At 36.6% G+C, this 18,726-nt stretch overlaps 1 protein-coding gene across 2 annotated transcripts in view; it reads right to left on the reverse strand.

The window, feature by feature from the left end:
* Positions 1–2,196: 2,196 nt before the first annotated feature.
* Positions 2,197–18,726, reverse strand: part of EXOC5 (exocyst complex component 5) — a 29,182-nt gene continuing 12,652 nt past the window's right edge. For both annotated transcript variants that reach the window (XM_070942702.1, XM_070942711.1), the window contains 13 exons: positions 18,633–18,661; positions 18,422–18,531; positions 16,842–16,886; positions 16,414–16,554; positions 15,132–15,214; positions 13,687–13,896; positions 12,140–12,287; positions 11,335–11,443; positions 10,598–10,718; positions 9,761–9,847; positions 4,646–4,754; positions 2,846–3,061; positions 2,197–2,575 (listed from right to left, as the gene is read on the reverse strand). In XM_070942702.1, the coding sequence (XP_070798803.1) occupies positions 2,387–2,575; positions 2,846–3,061; positions 4,646–4,754; positions 9,761–9,847; positions 10,598–10,718; positions 11,335–11,443; positions 12,140–12,287; positions 13,687–13,896; positions 15,132–15,214; positions 16,414–16,554; positions 16,842–16,886; positions 18,422–18,531; positions 18,633–18,661 (1,597 nt within the window). In that variant the 3' untranslated portion in view covers positions 2,197–2,386. The remainder of the gene's footprint in view (positions 2,576–2,845; positions 3,062–4,645; positions 4,755–9,760; positions 9,848–10,597; positions 10,719–11,334; positions 11,444–12,139; positions 12,288–13,686; positions 13,897–15,131; positions 15,215–16,413; positions 16,555–16,841; positions 16,887–18,421; positions 18,532–18,632; positions 18,662–18,726) is intronic.

Genomic DNA, 18,726 nt, shown 5'->3' on the forward strand with positions numbered 1-18,726 from the left:
TAAGGAAAAAATATAAACGTACATATAAAAAGATAAATCCAAACTTAAAAAAAAATTGGAAATAGTCTTCCAGTGCAATTTGCCAACTTGTGTCTATGCCAAGTGTTTGCTTGACATTCTGAAATCTTTACAATTTGGTTAACTTCCTATTTCCTATTGCTGAATTAATGTTTATAGTGATGTGCAAAATCATTGCTTTTAAAAGCTAAAATTTGGTGATATCAAAGCACTATGCTTGGAATCTACATCACAGCTTCAGGAAATGGCAAGCACTTCTCCATTTTTTTCAGTGTCCAAGAAACTATTTGTGCCAATGGCCAATGAAGAGAGCAACTGAAGAAAGCAGGCATTTTCCCAGCATGCTTAAGAAAGCTTGGCATAATTCCCCCTCCCTGATTTATCAGTATAAATACCACGCTCAGTTAAAGATCTACAGTGCTATAAATCAGACAGTACTCAAATGGGTTTGGCTATAATTTAAAAGCTGCAGGAGGACATCTATAATGTAAAATGTCAAGACTAGTCTTCTCTGTTTAAGGTAAACAGGGTAGTCTTTTGGAAGACAAGTCAAAAGATCTCCTTGGGGCCAATCCAAGTGGGATTAAACAGGGCACCTCACCTGGGATACAATTTTCATTTTTGCCTTGAAAATCTCATTCTTGTCCCTATGCATAAAACATGTGATTTTATTTGATTCACTCTTGCCTCTGTCTCTACAACTGTTTGGTTTATTGTACTTCGGTAAGAAGGAAATCCAGATTTATTTATTTATTTTTTTGTTCCACAACTGCCTGGGCATGAACCCACCACACAATGGCAAAGGAATCTAATTTAGAATTAGCAAAAACTTCTAAAATGGTTTTCCTTGGGATTTTTTTTCATGTAGAACAGTAATGATGCACCCATATCATTTCGGTTGATTGTTTTGCCATTTTGTTACAGAACAAAGGAACATTTACACAGCTAAACTTTCAAACTCAGGGAAGAGGGAGTCGGATATATTTTAAAGCAATTGTTTTATCTCAAAACTTTGTACACCATAGTGAGAGTTTACTCACAGATAGAAAAAATATGCATACCGCATATACTTGCATATAAGCCCACCCGCAGATAAGCCAACTCTCAAATTTTTTATCAAAAATACCATGAAAAATGCACCACCCACAGATAAGCCAACTCACATTTTTCATGGTATTTTGGTTATAAATTTGAGGCTCTGCTTAGCTGCAAATGGAGTTATATGCAAGCATATATGGGATACAGGAATACTTTAAAAGACTAGAAGGAAAATCTACAGTACTGTATATACTGGTCAATAAGCCTATCCATGGTAAGCCACATCTCATATTTGGGGTGTATTTTGGCACCTAACATTCTCAGGTTATTTGTGAGTATATGCAGTAATTAATTTCATGGAAGAAATAGTGTTGTCCCAGGTATATGTAGTCAATTATACACATTACATAATATTCTTAAAATTAAATGCTACATTGATGTAAAATGAATTCTGGATGAAAGACCCTAGTTCTCGTTTCTAACAAAACTAGCTATGCCAACCTCCAAACTTCTTATAACTGAAGCAATGGAATCAACCATACAGCTGTTGTCTTGTGTTGTATTCTATTGTATTCTATTGCATTGCATTGCATTGTATTACTGTATTGTATTGAATTCATTCTAATTATATTCTTTCCCATTCATCATCCATTTTGAGAGAGGCAAGATACAAAAAAAAATATAATTTCTGCAGCATTTGCCTCTTTTTGTTTTGTACTATGCCATGATGTCATTTTCTTTTTAACATCTTCATAGCACATCTTGAGCCTGTGACAATTTCCTACAACATCTAAAAGTTGTGATATGATATGACTGTTGCGGTTCTGCCCATCAGGCACAGAAATTCTATCAACAAAAAAGCAACCTTGGCGACTGTCACCCACACTACACTCCAGATGCTTCTTGAAGACATGTTCAATACTCTGTGGGAGTTTTTTTTAAGAAGCATACAGATATAGACAAACACTAAGCTCTGAGGAAAAGGAACAGCCAGACCTGGACAATTGGATAAGACATGCCAATTGAGAAATGTTGAAAAATCAAAGTATTTCTTTCCATCCAGAACACAAATTAGAAGGCTCTAGTGCACTTTCTGACAACCATGTTTTTTTTTTCATGAACGGAAAACAGAAAATGGCCTAGGAGGAACCTGATAAGATTATTTATTCCAGAAGCAAGATGAAAACAGGACAGTGGTAAAGACCAATTTAGTTATGACAGTTTGTTCGTCCAAGCAACCTCCACACTCAATTTTCATTCAAAAGCCACTCTCTTATGTTGCTGATAAAACCAAGTCCTTGTGAATGCTTGGTTTCCTTCTTCTGCATGCTCAGCTGAAGTGGCGACCAAGACGAGCAGATCTGTAGTCAAAGCGGAGCTGTACAAAGGAATGGAGAATATTCTTCTCTAGAATAGCCAGCTGCTCTCCTGAGCAGACCTGCTTCAAGTTATCTGGGGCTACAACCAGGAGGTTGCAAAGGGAATGTAGCGTGTCAAAAAGCTGCAATACCAACGCAACCTGTGACAATCAGGAAAAGCAAAGCAAAATTCAGTATAAACATCAAGGGGTACTTTTCAGAAAGTCAGCTTAGACATTATTAACAATTATTAACGTATTTCTTAATGCAATGCTTTTTGTCATCTTGTTCAGGGATACAACAAATCTAAGAGATAGGTCATTAAACTGTGCTCATTTTATAAACATAAGACCACAGCATACCTATGTCAGCCAGGTCAATATACATGAGCCACATCTCAGATTGCATCTGCAATAAGAGCCAATACTCACCTTGAACTCTTTGGCACACTTTCTGTATTCAGCCACATCACAGATTGCCAACATGCCACCCATGAGGCTGTAGGAATATTGCTGTAGATGCTCATAAATAAGGCGATGGAAACGAACACCAAACTCCATCAGAACACTGTCCACATTCTTGCCATCCATAGAATTCCTGATCTTTTCCAGTTGCTTTCTAACATAGGCACAGACTTTGACACAGGCCTGTCACATAAACAAGGATGTCAAGGATAAAAGATTCATCTTGATATGAAAGCTACAAAATGGGTGAGAGGAGACACTCTGGGCTACTCCTAGGATACCAACTTTCTTTCAATGAAAATAACTAGTATATCACTTTCAAATAATTTTTTCCCAGAACATGAAATTCTCTTCACCGCTTTTGTGTAACTACATTGCAGTCTATTTTGGACATCCATAATTGAAATTGTATTAATTTTCCAGTCATATTGTTGAAAAGATCTATGTTGCCTTGAATATCTTACCCATTATATAGTTTATTATTTACAAATCACTCTGCTCGTCTGTAACCTACACAGAATTTTACTAAAAGTAAATCTATTAGTAAAATTAATATGAGAAAATAATCACACATATCCACCAACCTATAACCTTCAAACAATTATAGTATAATTGGTTAAAGTCAGAATCATTCTACATTTACTCTGTGGAATAGACAAAGGAGATTTGAATTCCAATAAAAAATAAATTGCTATTAAATAACCTCCTTTTTTGTTCGTTCAATTCAGTTGCTGACTCCTGGAAACTATGAGGACTAGTTCCTACGGTTTTCTTGGCAAGGTTTTTTGGAAGTGGTTTGCCTCCTTCTTCTTAGGGTTGAGAAAGAATGACTGGTCCAAGGTGACCCGGTGGACTTCATGACTAAGGCTGGACTAATAATTCATGATCTCCCAATTTCTAGCCTGATGCCTTAAACATTACATCAAACTGGCGCTCTTAATTTAGGCATAATTCATTTAAAGTATCTTATACTAAATATGAGAAGCAATAGTATGGCAGGTGCTGGACTAGGAGCAAGGAGGCTTTAGTCTTCACTGAGGCAGGCAAATTACCAGGTGACCTTAGGCCAATAATCTCCTATCAGCACCAGGCTCTGCAACAAACCAGCTGATAAACAAAATCATTTATTGGCTGATTTGTTGTAAGAATTACACAAGCACGGTGGAAAAACAAGCTGGCCTTGCAACTAAGCAGGAAAAATGCTAAGAAAAACAGCTCTATAACTAATATGCAATACAAAATTGTACATGATCTGAATTTAATAGATTTTGGATCTGATGACAGCCACACAGAGTTCTAACTCTGTCATTTATGCTTTCAGAAAAGGGATGTGAACATTTTCACTCTTGCTTTCTGTATATGCTCTATTATAGCTGAAAAGTAGAATACATTATTCTACAGAATGGGTAGATTGACTGCTGGTGGTAGATAAGTGCTAAATCATGATGGCAAATAATGAGGCTTGATATATAGAGGATATAGACTTCTTGCAGAAAATCTAAATTATTTAAAGAAATACAATTGGTTTAAGAATATTTCTATATTAACACTGAACATACTGTATAAGGAAATGCTACTATTTTCTCCAGCTTAAATCACAACAAAAAAACTGCATCCAAATTCCTAGGTAAGTGGAAGAAAATTTTACTATTAAGCAAGGCAATACAATGTAACGCAGGCACAGTTAACTGTAGGAAAGAGTATCAGCAGCAACCCAATTACTTGCTGTGTCACTTGTCACTTACTAAACTATATATAGTTACTCACATTAGTGTACTGAATCACAACATTGTTCTCATCTTCTGGTTTGAAATCAGTCTTCTTTTGTTCAGCTGCTAAGATGTGCTTCATCTGTCCAATCATGCAATTTAGTGTCCTTCAAAATCAAAATACTAGGTTGTAAGTTTCAGAAAGAGCATTTTAAATTTTACAAAGTTCCAATGTGATCTTCGTAAGTTGCAATGTGCACATGCGTTTTCTATTTTCATGAAATTGCAGAAATGAAGCAGTACTAGACTGCCAAATTATTATTTTCATTATTTAATATTTAATATAATCTTTGTGGTGAATTATTTAAAATATAATATTTAATCATGTGTTTAATACATTAATGCAATAATGGACAAAATGAAAGATAAACTAAGATATGGACTTCCGATTGGCGTAGCAGCGACCCAGACAGTGGAATAGCGGGGCTCTTAGGAACCCTGCGAAAACTCCGTCTGCTATGCCACCGCCGGCAGGTCTACGGACCTACCCTGTTCTGGAGGGACAGGGGAAAAGAGAGGAACCCCTCGGTCGACCGAGAGGAACGGGCAGGTTCCTCGGGACTGGAGGATTACCCTCTGCGTCGTCGTCGGCTGAGCCTCAAGGCTGTGACAACCGGGAAAAGTGATGTGCAGGAGGAAGAAGCGAAGAAATAGAGCAAACTGTTTGGAAGCCGGGTAAGCGATTTAACCCAGATGGGAACAGTGCTTAAAAAATGGATTTTAACAAGAGAGCCCCTAGCCTTAAACAGCAGCTACAGACTGTGGGGGCAAGAAGATTCAGAAAAGTTATTTGCTGGAGGAAGAGACCCATTTATGAATTACCTTTATTATTGAATGCCATGGAATGGCTGTTAGTTGGAAATTGTAAAACTTTGAAACTCTTTGTTACTGAAATGAATTACTTTTGGAGAGACAAAGAGGGAAGAGGTGGTAAGCAGAAATCCTTTAAGCAACCGGGAAAGCCTAGCGGAGAATTCCAGAATGGCTAAAATGGAGTCATGTCGTGGAGAAGTGAAAGTTTAAACTTGTGGATTGCTTTTGAATTAACTCAGACACAATCTATCTTGTTACCTAAGTTGGTCTATTACAAAAACAATCAAGGAGGTCCAACTTTGGGGATTTCTAATTTGTTTATTGGTGGTATTAAGGAAAGAAATAAGAAATAAAACGGAACAATTTAAACTGACTAAGCAGATGTGGCAGAGGAAGCTAAAATGGTTGCCTGTCAAGAAGTGAAAGTGTAAATTGTGGACTGCTTGCTACTTAAAGGAGAAACTTTGACTCTTGCTTTCTCAATTGGATTATCTTGAAGGAAAACTAAAAAAGTTTGATTTTAGATGTACTTAATTCGTTTCTGGACTACCTATGGATAGTTGGAAAGAAGGAATTAACTGGACAATTAAAACTGTTGAATAAAGGCAAGGCAACAAAAGGAAAGGGCGTAGAAATGGAAGAGGACATGACAGTATCATATAGGGAACAAAAAAGAACTAAATCCTTTAGTCTTTATAACTTTACTGACATTGGAATTGAAAGGGAAAAAAAATTGGGTAGCAAGACGAAAAATACTATAGTCTTGATTAAAATGGATGTAAATGTTTTTTATGTAATTGATGTCTAAATAATATAAAGAGGAGATTTCCTCTTTCTTCTTTTACTCTCTTTTTTACTTTTACTTTTTCTTTACCTTATTATTTTTATTTTATTTTATTCCTCTCTTCCCTTTTTCTGTTTTTCTGTGGAATTCCTTTTCTTGATCCTTTTTGCTATACTTTTATTTTTTATTTTATTTATTTTATTTTTTTTATCTTTGTTTTTCTTCTCCCTTTCTCTTTCCTTTTTTACTTTTCATTACTGCTATTAAGAGAAGTGATTTTTAAGGTGGGAAAAATGTGATTTTAGAAAAACTATAAGAAACATGAAGAGTATAAATGAATTTTTGATTATTAATAAGAATCGCTGATAGATTTAATGATTACAGAAACTTGCTTCTTTAAAAGGGTTTAAAATATTGTTCTTTACAGAAAATAAGAAAATGTGAATGAAGCCTTTACTAACAAGAACTGTTTATAGATTTTATGATTATTTTTAAAGCGAGAAGTGTTATAATAGAAAAACTACAAGAAATGTGAAGACTATGAAAGAACCTTTCAAGTATTAATAAGAACTTTAATGGTTATAGAAAATTTGATTTTAAAGTGGATTACAATGTTGTTGTTGTTTTTTTAAAGTAAATAAGAGAATGGGAATGAATTTTTGAATATTAAGAAGATTTGTTTATAGATTTTATAATTATGGTAAATTGGTTTTGGAAAAATTTAAAGAAAATCAATAGTTTAGGAGAGAGTAGGAGAGAAGATATATATTAAAAGGCATTATTATTTTAAATTGATAAGTTAAAACAAAATGCTATGAATCAAGTTAATTAAATGGAAATTAGGACTAAATTGTGAATTAGTTAAGTATAAGGTTAGGAGTGGAGGAAAGCAGCTCTGGAAAACAGCTAACTAAGCTGTGAACCAGCTTAAAAAAAATAAACTTAGGAGGAGTCGAGGAGATAATGCTGGAGAGCAGCTAGAGCCAAACTGTGAACCAGTTAAATATAAGGTAAGGAGCGGAGGAAAGTATACCTGGAAAACAGCTAACCAAGCTGTGAACCAGCTAAAAATAAACTTAAGAGGAGTGGAGGAGATAATGCTGGAGAACAGTTAGAGCCAAACTGTGAACCAGTTAAATATAAGGTGAGGAGAGGTGGAAAGCATCCCTGGAGAACAGCTAATCAAGCTGTGAACCAGCCAAAGATAAACTTAGGAAGAGTGGAGGAGACAGAGCTGGGAAGCAGTTAAAGCTAAACTGTGAATCAGCTAAATATAGGTTAGGAGTGGAGGGAAGCATCCCTGGAAAACAGCTGATTAAGCCGTTATCCAGCTAAAAATAAAACTAGGAGGAGTAGAGGAGAAAATGTTGGAGAGCAGTTAAAATCAACTGTGATCCAGCCAATAAATAAGGTTAGGAAGCTGTAATCCTAACAGTGGTGGCGCGACAACTACCCCGATACCTGGATGAAGTTGTCTATCTGGATCCGTTCCAGTCGGGCTTCAGGTCACGATACAGCACAGAAACGGCATTGGTCGCATTGGTGGATGATCTCTGGAGGGCTCGGGACAGAGGTTGCTCCTCTATCCTGGTCCTATTAGATCTCTCAGCGGCTTTTGATACCATCGACCATGGTACCTTACTGCACCGGCTGGAGGGGTTAGGAATAGGGGGCACTGTTCTTCGGTGGTTCTCCTCCTTCCTCTCTGACCGTTCGCAGTTTGTGTTGGCAGGGGGGCAGAGGTCGACCTCGAGGCACCTTATTTGTGGGGTGCCGCAAGGGTCAGTCCTCTCACCCCTTCTGTTCAACATTTATGTAAAACCGCTAGGTGAGATCATCCGTGGTTTTGGGGTGAGTGTTCATCAGTATGCTGATGACACACAGCTATACATCTCCACCCCAGACCACCCCAATGATGCCCTTGCTGTGATGTCCCGTTGCCTGGAGGCCGTGCGGATCTGGATGGGGAGAAACAAGCTCAGACTCAACCCCTCCAAGACCGAGTGGCTGTGGCTTCCGGCGTCCCGGTATAGTCAGCTGGTACCATCACTGACAATAGGGGATGAGATCTTGCTCCCCACAGAGAGGGCCCGCAACTTGGGTGTCCTCCTGGATTCACGGTTATCTTTAGAAGATCATTTGACGGCCGTGGCCAGGGGTGCCTTTTATCAGGTTCGCCTGATCCGCCAGTTGCGTCCCTTTCTGGATCAGGACGCCTTGCGCACGGTCACTCATGCCCTAGTTACCTCCCGTATGGACTACTGTAATGCTCTCTACATGGGGCTCCCCTTGAAAAGCACCCGGAGGCTCCAACTGGTCCAGAACGTAGCCGCGCGGGTGATTATGGGCGCAGCTCATTACGCCCATGTAACACCTCTCCTACGCGAGCTGCACTGGCTCCCGGTGGTCTTCCGGGTGCGATTCAAGGTGTTAGTTATCACCTTTAAAGCGCTCCATGGCTTAGGACCTGGGTACCTACGAGACCGTCTTTTGCCACCAATAGCCTCCCACCGACCAGTTCGTTCTCACAGGGAGGGACTACTCAGGGTACCGTCAGTCAAATTATGTCGACTGGCGACTCCCAGGGGGAGGGCCTTCTCTGTGGGGGCTCCAACCCTTTGGAATGAACTGCCCCCGGAGATACGGAATATCCCTGATCTCCGTGCTTTCCGCCGTGCCCTCAAGACCCTGATGTTCCAACAGGCAGGGCTAAACATACAAACATGCAAATGATTTTTTAAATGTTATCTAATTCTGGGTTTTATTTAATTGACCAAACTAAGTAACAATTTTAATTAGCAATTTTATGATGTTTGTGTGTCTATATTTTTCTTGACTGTACACCGCCTTGAGTCCTATGGGAGAAAGGCGGTATAGAAATATAATAAATAAATAAATAAATAAATAAATAAATCCAGTCAAAAACAAACCTAGGAGGAGTAAAGGAGATATCCTTGAATTAGTTGTAATGGAGAAGAAGATTTAACTAGCAAAAACAAAATATTTTGGGTATAATAAAATATAGATGTGGAATAAATTTTAAAGTGAAATGATTTTGAAATGTTTGTAAGAGAGGAGTAAAATATTCTATGTTGATCTTTAGATGCAATTTTGAAGAAATACTGACTTAATTTGGGTCTTTGAAGTAAAGAAAATATATGAAATATTGATTGCTAAAATGATAAATGAATATTATAAAAAGCTGTTTAGATTTGGAATTTAAGATTTAGAGTGATATATAATAGAATGTTAAATGTTAGAACAAAATGTTAGATTGAATGATAAAAATTGGGTTTAGATCTGTTTTTTCTTTTTTTTTCTTTTTACCTTTTTTTCTTTCCTTTTTAAGATGTTAATGGATGAAATTTGGAATCTATACTTATTTTATACCGGACCAAACTCTTGCTCTAAAAAGATATGTTTTTATGTTTTATGTTTAAAAATGAATAAAAAATTTTCAAAAAAAAAACAAAAGAAAGAAAGAAAGATAAACTAAAATATGAAATCTTCACTTGCCTATCTATGCCCATATCCAATTTCACCTCCATTTGTTCTGTGATATCCTTTTTTTTCTGAAGACATTCAGAAAGCTTAGGAGAAGAGCTGTGATAAATTAAAGAATGGACAGTTAACCATCTATTATAATGCACGCATCAACTGCAAACTACCTGGACATTCCAAGCACTTAAATTGTGCAAGGATTTTCTAGCTCATCTAACTTTTATTTTTCCTTCTCAGAAAATAACCTTTCATGTCAAAATTATATACAGAATAATCCAACTGATGTGAAAGGAATATTTGGGAATACAAACAAATACAAGATGCAGAGATACAGAAAAGTATTACACATTTTCAGAATCTAAGAGGAATCATGCTAGATCAGGGGTGTCAAACTCATGGCATCACATTGTCATCATGTGACTTATTGCAACTTCTTCTCCCTTTGCTAAAATGGGGGTAGGCGTGGCCAGCATGTGACACATCCGGCCTGCAGGCCATGAGTTTGACACCCCTGTGCTAGATCGTATCAGAGGCCTGTTTAGGTTCAACATTCTGTTTCTCAAACTAGCCAACTTTAGCAAAGTGCACAAGCATGCCCATGGTTAAACCAGCGCTAGCTTTATTACTTATTTAAAAAACCTAAACACTGAATGAAGAGAGGCAGGATTCCAAAAGGAAGGCTAATCTATTGCAAGGGAAGCCATTAATACAGAATGACTAGACTGAGGCTATTTACACGAAGTCTGTGCACTTTTAATATGGCTTTATTTAGATTTTGAGAGAAGGAATATTTATGAATCAGAACCCAAATTCCACGTGGCTTTTGGCATGAGGATAAAATAAATGACCTACCTCACCAATGGCATCAGATGGTCATTGAACTGCTTATCAAAAAGATGAAAAATGGTATTAGCCTGATTTACAATATCCAGGAAATAAAGATTTGCATTCTTGGCATCTGGAGATGGAATACCTAAAAATGAAATGAAATGTCAACATGTTAAAATTTCACTGGGACTAAGAAAAAAAAATCCAATTAACAGTCTATCAGGAATCATGAGTAATAATTATACAACTAGTCTTAGGACAAATTTATCAAGCATGTTAAGAATGATGATTTGTTTTGCAAAGGTTATCTGTAAGGGATGCACATGCTTTGAAAATGATTCAGAAAAAGGTGCTTTCATGTAAGCCCAAAGAACATTGTGCTTGTTTTCAACAATTGATTCTCTCAAGTTAATGCAACTCTTAAAGCAGCCACATCTTTTTTTCAGAATCATGTGGAAATCTAAAGAAAGGTAGGTTCAATGAGGTACAGAGGTTCTGTGGTACATCTTCTGAATCATTTTAAAGCTTTTTAACTATGCTTTAGATGAATATTTTAAAGCATGCACAGACCTAATATTTAAACAAGTTGTCTATTTAGTATCAATAAAAGGTAGAAATAAAATGTATTATGCAATTAAATGTTCTTTAAAACATTTTAAAATAGTTTTATATTTCATTGCTATTGATTATAAATTTACTTCAACCAATCATCATATTTATCAGCTAATTTATCCTGCAATGTAAAACAGAAATAGACTTACCAGCCAGCCCAGTTTCCACAGCGTAATCAATATGCTCAATACACAAGAAATCCACCAGCAAAGAGAAAATCCTGAAAGCATTCTTTGACAAATCAGAAGGATCTGAAAGCTTTAAAAATGAAAAACATCAACTTCATCCTCTTTCTAGCAAGAAATTATTTGCAAGCATATTTATAGGACTACTTTCAAACAAGCGTAATTGTGGAAAAATAGGACAACATTCACATATCAGATTCTTGTCAGTGATGATCTGAAATCATTTCCAGCTCTTGTGTTAGATATATTCCAACTTGTAGACAAGTTGAGATATATCTAATGAGCCTCAAATACTGCTCTTCTTATGCTTCTTTTCTTGTTCTGGACAATCTGTTGCACTTTTATAAAGCAATATTTCTTGTTCCTCTCTTGTTCATCTGTTTTTCACTAACAGGTGTAATTTTATCTTTGAAATAAGTTAAAAGAATTTAAAACGTTGGAGTGCCTAAATTCCAGGATGGCCTTTGGGATCCAGACTCAACCTACACAAAATGGAGAGCACACGGCTATTGTGGGGATCTTAACAATAAGCAGCAATTTCCTGCAACGTTATTCAGGCCCCTCAATTTTCCTAAAAACTGTGCTATATCATTAATTCATGAAATTATCTATTACTTTTCTACTTTTAATAACTCATAAAGACAGCATAAAAACAAGATAATAAAATTATTTTAGCAGCTGAATTACACTTAACCAATAAGTGTATATTGTTTACATGAGTATTCTAATATGCAATAGCTAGAAAGCTCTATATTATGCATATACACACCCTATGACACCTTTCAAAAGCTTGCTTGGTTTCTTGTAATAAATTAACCACAACATCCTGGGACAAGAAAGTTTCACCATGGGTATCAATGCTTGGGCCTAAAGGCAGGTTGGTTCGCTGTCGTATTCTCTCTTTGAGGTCTTGAATGCTGAAAAAGAAATGCCCCAGATAGGATTATTAACTGAAGTTAGATTTTTCTGATTAATTTTTCAAGCATTATCAACTACAAATGTACGTATTAAATGTAACAAACAAATGCCCTTCTACTGGGGCGGGGGGAGGCTTCTTTTTTATAAAATGACATTATTCGACATATACCTCCTTTAAAAAAAAACAGCCACTTTTTTCTGTGCTGCATCAAAATCCATAACACTGAACAAGAGCACCCTCTATAGCTGGAGACATACAGTCATTCAGAAGAAAATTCAGGATGTTACAGCAGAATCAAAGATATTCATGAATAGATAAGTGCTAAAACCGGGCAACTTCTTAAAAAAAAATTATGGGAGCACATACAATGCATTTTCAATCATTAAAGCGGCTGTAACTTTTTCCAGGCTCACATAGCTATTTCAGAAGCTGATCCTGATTGTGCAGGTTCAGTAAAAGATACAATTGTAATAGAGATGCTTTGTATGCATTCTGTTAAATCACCACCTTTTCTATGACAAAAAGGCATCGTGGGTATGTGGAAATTTATTTCCTCTGACATCAATTGCTGGACAAAATCTGTACCTGCAATGTACATTAAATAATTTGTATTTTAAAAGGCTGTATAGCATGGATAAACTATAATACATTTGCCAATGTATTAAGGATTTGATTTATTTCCTGTTGCCTCTTCTAAGGATTTTTAGAACAGGCAAAACAGAAACCTCCGAAGAGATTACACTGTCACCCCTGTTGGGACATTTATGGTCATATCACAGATCATTGCAGATTTTCAGGCTGGTTTTGTAGCTCACTTCTTCAAAGATTTTTTTTTAAAAGATGGAAAAAGTTCACTGAATTTTTGAACGAGAGATGTCAACATCTAAGGCATCTTAGAAGATATACCCTTGTTAAAGAATCCTTTGTACTATAAGACAAAATTATATCAGCAATGCAACCTTTACAAAGTTGGGAGGCTTTGGATAGAGTATCTATCAAAACATGGCAAACAACAGAAGAAGAATCAATAAAACCTCTAACCAAACTATGGCAAGAAATCTGGAAAATGACGCAGGGGCCAACAGCCTGGAAGAGGTCAGTCTTTATAACTATATGAAAGAAGATCTAACTAATATTCTTAATTTATATCCTAGTGAAATAATGCTTAAGATCATCCAACACAGATTAGAGTCCTACATGGAAAAGGAAATGCCTGATGACACCAGCTTGATGGTACATAATCAATCAGTAACTGTTATGTAACAATCAAACTATTGTTAACATAAGCATTACACACATATTTTAAACAAGGTATACATACTTAAAGAAGTTTATACATACTGCAAATTTTACAAGTCTGTAAGACAACAATAATAAGATTAAAAAGTAGTACTTACCCTCCACCTCCAATAGTTCTCTTCTGGTGGTTTTTGGAATCATAATAGCGCTGCAGAATCATGGAGCTCCTGCTTTTCAAATAACCAATTTCCACCTCAATGTAATTCTCCAAGTAAGAAACAAAGATGGATTTGATAAGCTTAGACAGGAAAGTCTGCTTATCAGTGCCCAAGTTAAACTCCATCAATTTGCTTGAAAGATTAGTAGTCCTTTATGTTAAGGCCAGGAGCAAGAGAAGAAAATAATGTAGTTGCAGGAGGTAAAATACAGGTATAACATCTATAAACGTTCACCTCTTAGGGGGCACAGTAAGGAGTCAGAATGCACCTAGCCCTATTATGGAAGTAGGCAGACCTCAAGCCTATTTTATCTAGAACCCCAAGATCCAGCAGCTGGAGCTTAGAGCAAAAGACAAATGCTTAAAATTAAAGAATTCTCAGCCCAGGAATTTGTTTTGATTATGAGAAATGAACACAGCTCATAGTCCTTTCACACAAAAACACTTCTATGCTATGAAGTAATTGAGGGTGGGAGCGGGGTTATTATTTTGTTACAGCTATTGTTAAAACAACTGGAAGTCAGAAATCCTTGCTGACCTACTGGAAATCACCCAGAGATCTACCAGTAAACAAACATGGACCTTAACAGTTAACTGAATTAGAGATTACTAGAAAATCTCCTAGTAAGAACAAGAGATCTTTAATCAATCTTTTTTACATTCCCTTACAGAATGCCAAAACCAATTCTTCCCAACTGACTTGTATTTGTCTCACATAAGAATAGCCCATGCTATTCAAGCAGTTTCCCGCACTCTGGGTTGATTTAACAGAAAGGTTAACACTTTATCAGCAGGCGGGCACTAAATTTAATGTCAGAAATGGAAGTAAAAACAGGTTTTACACATAATGTTAAGCCATAATGTACCTTGTTTCTAGCTTCATATAACTTCAAGACCATACAAATCACTGTTTACTTTTTGGAAACAAATCATAATTTGAACACATAGATTACTGTTGAATAATGAATCCGGGCTTGCTTTAATGTCTTTTTCTGATGTCTGAATCCAGAACCTATTCCTCTTTGGGGGTTTTTTTATGCTCATCTGAACTATTTTGGGTCCAGAAAAAAAATATTAAGAAACCAGAAATTGGCTGGAAAACCCATGATTAATTTGCTTATGTGTAAAAATAATTCCATCATGATCCTGCTTTTTTTTTTAAAACAACTTATGGTTAAAGCAAATTCTGCCCATTTTCACTCCAGCTTCTCCATGTTACTATATAAATTAATGCAAAAGAAAATAATATTTAGCATAAAGTCAAAAGTTCCAAAAAAAAAAAAAAAAAGACAGCATCTACACAGAACCGCAGGACAAATCAAATGAGAAGACCCAGCCTGGGCCTCTTAGAGCTTTATTGTTTAAGTTATTTAAAATAAAACCAACCTTGTATACAGATCATAAAGACTCTGAAGATATTGCTCTGCATCGGATTTCTTATGTTCTTCTAACTGGTCTTTTATATAACCCTGTGAAAGTAAAGGCCAGTGTTCTATTATTTCTTTTCTTTCCATTAAGAATACAAGTGCCTAATATATATTCAATGCAGTTTAATTCAGTTATGAAATTTCCATCACAATCAGTGGCAACATTACATTGCACCCATTCGCAGCAAATTTCTGCATTGTTTGAATTTTGTCTTTTCACTGTAACCTAACCATTGTTATCCAATTTGTTCCAAAGCCTCAGTAGGAGAGGGGGAAGATAAAAAAAAACAAATATAGACATGTGGATATCCTTTGCATTATTTTCCCCATATGGACTTCATATTAAACAAATCGTTTTCATTCATTACAAAAGAAATACCGTTTTGACATGCTGTTCTCTAATTTTAAGTACAAGAATGCAGAGAATTATCAGAAGCATTAGGCTTCAGTCTTCTTATGCATTTTTTCTCTTTTCCTGTTTATGGATTAGCTAGGCAGAAAATCCAAGAATCCAAGCATAAAGCAAAACATCTCCTAAGCAGAGGAATAACAGGAAATAAAACTAAGTATAAGCAAGAATCAAAAGAAGCATCTCGAGATTCCTAGATAGTTGTCTGAAGTAACATTCCATTTTAAATACAAAACATTCCAGAGTCTTCTCCTAATCATGCCCTTAAACGACTGCCCATGTACAACTGGGAATGAGAGATTGGGTGAACTATCCAAGACTGGAAAATTTAACAAAAGCTTGAATCAAGAGAAAGCATGCATGTGCAAAGGACCAGACATCAGGGGTGGGTTCTACTTACCTTTACTACTGGTTCACAGCAGGGCTGCGCACGCTTCGCTCGGACATGCGCGCTCTCTTCTGTGCATGCGCAGAAGTGTTTTGGTTACGTCAGGGTCGGTGGGCAGAGCGTCCCGCCGGTTTTACTACCGGTTCTATAGAACCGGTGCGAACCGGGGGCAACCTACCACTGCCAGACATGTACAGCATTCTACAATGGGATGTTTTCCAGGTATCTGGGGCTTCAACTCCCATAATTCCAAGTCATTATGTCCATTATCAGACAATGTCCATGTCAAATGGAGAAAAAGGTTTGGGAAAGACTGGCATAGGCTACCAATCATACATAATGCATTCTTGCCATTTGGTACAGGTAAAGTTATGGTTACAAAAAAAAAAAGTGAATGTTATATTGGCAAGAGTTTTTTAAAAAATAGGAACACACATAGGTTACCTGAAGTCTAATTTCAAAGATATTCTGAATAAGTTTGGCCATTACAGTCTCTGGACTACTAAATATTTCTCCAACTTGTTTATTCACAGTCTGGCACAGAATGGCTGTATCTTCAAAAATATCATTTCTCAAATAGGCACCCTGAATCACAGAAAAATTAGAAGAGAGTTTCTACATTAAGATATTTTTATCTATTGTATAGATCAGTGGTTCTCAACCTTTTCTTCACCACACACACACACACACACCCTTTAAATACTTTTTGTGGCCATAGACCACGGCCACGGCCACCCAAGACTTAACTCAAGATTTAAATCATAACATTTCTTCAAGCATTCATAGACCCCCGTGGACCACAGGTTGAGAACCACTGGTATAGGTATTTCATATAAATATATATACAACATATATTTAAGCCAAACCCTTACCTCTTGGCACTGTTTTATATACACATCGACACAGTGGGAATAGCCCTATGGGGGGGAAAAAAGATTCTGCAATGTAGTTAAATATTCAAGATAGTTATTGTTTGTCATTAATAAAAAAAACAATAGGTAGAGAATATCTACTTTTCTAGCTTCTTCTTTCTTTTTTTTAGTCTCTCGGATGACAACAAAGTCAAGTAAAATAACAGTTGTCAGTCATCAAATGAAGCCATTTATCGCTTATCCATGTTACTGTATTTAATTTCCCCAATTCAATAGCCTCTCAGAGCCATTGCCTCTTGAGTTGAATCAATAGCAATAAACCTGTTCATTCAGGATGAGAATTTTAATACAATGTTCAGGAACAAACTTTTTCATCTTGTGATATACAAGATCAGAATGGAAAAAAAGTCCCTGCGGATTTTACTCCGCTAGTTGTTGTGGACTATAGGAGGTAGTACTCATCTCCATTTCAAGGCCACTGAGCCAGCAATGTCCAAAGACATTTCCATGGCCATGTGGCCAGCATGATGTCACAGAGTGCTGTTACCTTCCCACCGTAATACCTATTTATCTACTTGCACTTGTATGCTTTCGAACTGCTAGGTTGGCAGGAGCTGGGGTGAGGACAAGAACTCACCCCATTGTATGGCGCTCAAATCTCAAACCTGGACTGTCGGCTTTCCAGCTGACAAGTCCAACGTCTTAATCACTGAGCTGCCACGGCACCCAGAATCAAAACATACTACTAAATATCCTTATTGCTCCTAATCCCACTTAGCCATAGTCACTGAGCTGTTACACAAGTGCTTATAAGCACATGCAAAACAGGCTCAGTTTGCGTAGCATAGAAGGAAAGTTCTACCTCTGTCTATAACAGCTATCAGTCTGAACCTGCACACAAATGTCTGACTCAAACAGTTTCAATCAACTGCATTGATCAAAATGAGACATAGAGAAGAGATTAATTATTAGAGGAATATTTCTTTAGAAAGACAGTCCATGTGATTCATACCAATGTTGGAAAGGAATTAATAAAGAAATAATCCAACAGTCATACTTGTGATAACAAAAGAGCCTTGGTAGCACAATGGACTAATGCACTGTAATTAACATCTGCTGCTTGCAATTACTGCAAGTTCAAATCCCACCAGGCTCAAGGTTGACTCAGCCTTCCATCCTTTCAAAGGTAGGTAAAATGAGGACCCAGATTGTGGGGGCAATAAGATGACTTTGTATAAATATACAAAAGTATGAAGGCTATTGCTTAACGCATTGTAAGCCGCCCTGAGTCTCCGGAGAAGGGCAGCATATAAATTAAAGCAAAAAAAAAAAAAAAGTACTATTCCTGGAATATAAAGGTTTACTAGAAACAATAGGGACTAAATATTTTGGTGCATTAATGGCTGCACAGTTCTACTGGGGGGGAGAGGGGGGGGAATGGCATCATGAAAGATTTATTCTGAGTCCAAACTACTCATATGCTTCAATATAAATATAGTTTATTAGAAGGAAACAGTACAGAAGAGATTCTGTAAATGTTTACAAAGCTACAGCCTTAGAGATACCATAAGACTTCTTACCTTAAAATGTAGCAAAACTGCAGTTACTTCTCTCATCCTGTAGATTTGCCCCCTTCTTTGTGCATTGGTAAACTCTTGGATTAGTTGGCACTCTAAGTCATGGTACTTACCTGAGTTCAAGGAAGAGGATAAAAGAAATAAAATAACACGTCAGAGTTGATTAAGCAGCGGCAGCAGTTATTTTCAAAAAAATTAAAAGATGCAATCTTACTTGCTATTTTAGATTTTACGTCAGAAAACCTGTGAAAGAAAGAAAAGGATGAATAAAACTCATGCCTTAGGATTTCAGTCTTCCAACCATGAGA

This window comes from Pituophis catenifer, unplaced genomic scaffold, assembly GCF_029215685.1.
Source record: "Pituophis catenifer annectens isolate HBS135680 unplaced genomic scaffold, rPitCat1.0.hap2 SCAF_1, whole genome shotgun sequence".
Classification (NCBI taxonomy): domain Eukaryota; kingdom Metazoa; phylum Chordata; class Lepidosauria; order Squamata; family Colubridae; genus Pituophis; species Pituophis catenifer.